The following is a 3,670-nucleotide window of genomic DNA, read 5'->3' on the forward strand; positions in this document are numbered from 1 at the left end:
CCTCAGGAACATGTGACTGTTTTATTGCACACTTGGATGAATGATTTGAATATGTATAACCAAACAAACCAAACCCAGTGCCGTCGAGTCGATTCCAAGTCATAGCGGCCCTATAGGACAGAGTAGAACTGCCCCATAGTTTCCAAGGAGCATCTGGCAGATTTGAGCTGCCGACCCTTTGGTTAGCAGCTATAGCACTTAACCACCTTGCCACCAGGGCTCCCTTTAAAAAAATCACCACAGGGGTCCTGGTGCACAGCCCCAGTCAAAGACCCATGTCTTCTGCATTCTCTCATCTCCATGAAGGACTCTGTCCCCATGTCCCATGGCAAAGCCCTGCCACTCAACTCTCCAAGCCACAGAAGTGATTCCTCTCCTCTTTTTTATGGGAGGAGATTCAGCCTCCTCGTCCAGAAACACCAGTGTGTAATACGCTCTAGAGCATCTCCCCGTGCTTCCAGAACCCACGAGGCTGGTATAGGGGGTTCAGCTCCTCCTTTCACTGCTCGGAGAATGCCCAGGTGTTCCATGGTGACTAAAATATGTCCACTTTCCTTAACTGGAAACTGTAGTTACAAACTCCCTTTCCTTCAGGGCAAGCGTGAGAGCGGCGTTGGAGAAGGCCTAGCATTTGGCAGCCAGGTGAGAGGTGCAGGGGCAGGACACACTGCAGCTCTGTGTGATTGCTGCTAGCCCAGAGACACATGGCTGAGTCCCATCACTAGGTCCTGGCTGGCTAAGAGTGGCCTGGACCTGGACCTCAGCAGAAACAGAGGCCACTGCCCCTGCCACCTCATCTCCGAGGTCCCCAGGCTGCGTGGGTTTCCTGAACCCTTTTTATGAGGGGCTGAGGTGGCCATGCAGCACTGTGGAGTAACTGCTGGCACAAAAGTACAGAGCTGTCTGCAAGGGGCCAGCCGACCCCACCATGAGGGGGAAGTGCTCCGTGTTTGATCTGGAGACACTGTACCCATCTGGGATGTCACCTTTATTGGTATCAAGAACACCGTTAGAGTAGTGTATCAGCCAGAGACCCAGTCCCGGGTCTTGTCGGTACCAGTACATGGAGTCGTGGTTCATGTCTTGGGTGCATTGCAGGCTCATGTTCCCTCCTGTCCTTGAGATCTTGTGCCTTGGGGTCTGCGTAATGCCAGCATCTGTGTGCCCTGGGGGGACAGAGACCAAAGCTGGTGCCGAGGCCACAGGGAAATGCTGGGGCAGGATCAGGAAATCCCAGTAGAGGGGAGGCTCCTGCCCAGGACACACCTGCCCCCAGGACAGCCAGGACCAAAGTGCACAGGAGGCGCATGGCAGGAACCTGCTCTGGAGGGGCCCTTCTGAGATGTCACCCTCCTGTCCCAGCCTGGCCCCAGAGCAGCTTGCCCCAGTGGCCACGCCCACTCCCCACCAACCCCTGGGAAACCTCAGGTAAAAAACAAACATGCATCCAGCAGCTCAGAGTGGGAGGAATGCAGTCCTCTGATTTGCACAAATCCAGTGAGGAGAGGAGTCTTTTCTGGCTTCCCACAAAACAGTTTGTGCAATTCCTCCTTGACTCACTGACTTTTATTTGCCTAACTACCCCTGCAGTCCGGAATGCCAGGGGAGATCTTTGGGGCTTCCTGGTGCCATTTATGACTCATGTGTCCCAGATATTCCTTCCAGAGTCCTTTTCTCATTTGCTTGGTTGCCCACCCTCCTGTTAACCCCTTTCCACCTCCAAAGACACTCTCGGGAGTCCGGGCTCCAGATCCCAAGGCGCATCTTCAACCAGCACTGAGGATGGTTTCACTCAGCTCCTTATCCATTCATCGACTGGCGAGGCACCTGCCCACACCTAAGTACATACATCCGGCCACCTGCTTCCTGGATGTGGTCAGCAGGTGAATGCTCCCAAACATGTGTACATCCCAATCCCTGGAGCCTGTGAGTTTATTAGATTTCATGGCAGGGGATTAAGGCTGTAGAGGGAATTAAGGCTACTAATCAGTGGACAGAGGCCCTGGGGGTGCAAATGGTTAACACCCTCAGCTGCTAACCAAAAGGTTGGAGGTTTGAGTGCACCCAGAGGTGCCCCACAAGTAAGGCCTGGCCATCTGCTTCTGGAAAGTCAGCCTTTGAAAACCCTATAGAGCAGTTCTACGCTGACACACATGGGGTCGCTATGAGTCAGAGTCAACCTGAAAACAGCTGGTAACTGGTGAAATTGCCCATGAGTGTTTTCTTCTGGAACCTTCTCCAGGGAGCAGAGCTGGACCCTGCATGCACAGTAGTGCCCTGACCACCTACATCCCGTGATTGGACTGTGACTCATGAGACAGAAGGTTCCACAGAAACAGGCAGATGTTTAAGGTCAATATTGTACATTTAGCATTGGAGACCCTGGAACCCCAAACAAGAAACAGGCTTATGTCATTTTAAGTTCCCTTTCCTATTTCATGTGATCCCGTATCTTGTATAAAGTAGGGGGCATGTACAAATGTGGGTTAAATAAGAGGAACTGACTAGTGAATGCCAACTCTTCATGTCCTTTCTCTCCTGGTAGGCCCCACCATGCATAGGAAGCCTCCCTAGCAAATCCCCCCTCCTCTCTGTGTGCAGCTGAGAAGACGCTGCTGGAAACCCCGCTCACACAGAACCCAACAAAACCAGGAACAGCTGAGTCACCTCTGACTCATGACGACTCCATGTGCGTCAGAGTGGAACTGTGCTCCGTAGGAGTTTTAGCAGATGGTTTTTCAGAAGGAGATGGCCAGGCCTTTCTTTTGAGGCACCTCTGAATGGACTGGAACCTCCAACCTTTCAGGTAGCAGTGGAGCATGTTCACTGTTTGGACCACCCGGGGACAGCCTTCATAAAAGACCTCACACACCCTGAATCCCTGTGAGGGCTCCAGTGCCGAAAACCTGGCCTTTCTCTCTTGGCATCTGTAGGATCCACGGGGGATCTCTGCCCTGAAGTCGTCAGGGAAGCGGCATGACAATTCCACGTGGTGCATAACCTATGACCTTCCTGCTCCTGCACAGTTGGGCCTGGAAAGGGGAAGCTGATGCAGGAATAGTTCTGCAGAGTGGGGTGGGGGTCCACAGGTACCGGAGGAACGGAGCCCAGTGTGCCTCCTCGCTCTGCTGTTTGTGACCTCTGCCAGCAGGAGAGTGGCTTCACCTCTGTCAGTTGTGGTTCTGCATCTGAACAAACTGTCACTCAGTCCTTCCTCAGCATACTTCTGTCAGCAGTGACACAGGTTACAGGGATGAGCAGAGCAAAGAGCACCTGGGGAGATCTCCCTCAACAGGCCTGAGCTCAACCCGGGGGCTGCCCTCACTCTTCCTGTCACTTCCTGAACCGGGCAGAGGGCTTTGTGAACAGGGTGGAGGGGGCTCTGCAGGGCTGTGCAAGCTGCTGGCACAGAGGAACATGGCTGAGTCCCCCCACTCCAGGGCTTTCAGGTTCAACTCTGAGTGGAACTCAGAGAACTGTTGGACTGAGAACCAGTCATGGGTGTCACCTTTGTCTTGATGTTTCCCGCTGTAATAGTAAAATGAACCTTGGGCCTGGCCCAGGGTCTGCTGATATCAGGACCCAGAGAGGTGCCCAAAAAGGGAGGAACAGCTCAGCATCACCTGCTGTCCTGGTACTTTGATCAGGTGTCTTGGTGTCTGGGTAACTC

The 3,670-nt window shown here is 53.4% G+C and overlaps 1 gene segment (V, D, J or C); it reads right to left on the bottom strand.

Annotated features, from left to right (window-relative positions):
* Window positions 1-837: 837 nt before the first annotated feature.
* On the bottom strand, window positions 838-1,357 carry LOC126082188 (T cell receptor beta variable 6-5-like). The segment is given in 2 exon segments: window positions 838-1,166; window positions 1,267-1,357. Coding segments are annotated over 2 exon segments (372 nt in total).
* Window positions 1,358-3,670: the final 2,313 nt, after the last annotated feature.

Source organism: Elephas maximus, chromosome 8, assembly GCF_024166365.1.
Source record: "Elephas maximus indicus isolate mEleMax1 chromosome 8, mEleMax1 primary haplotype, whole genome shotgun sequence".
NCBI classification, from domain to species: domain Eukaryota; kingdom Metazoa; phylum Chordata; class Mammalia; order Proboscidea; family Elephantidae; genus Elephas; species Elephas maximus.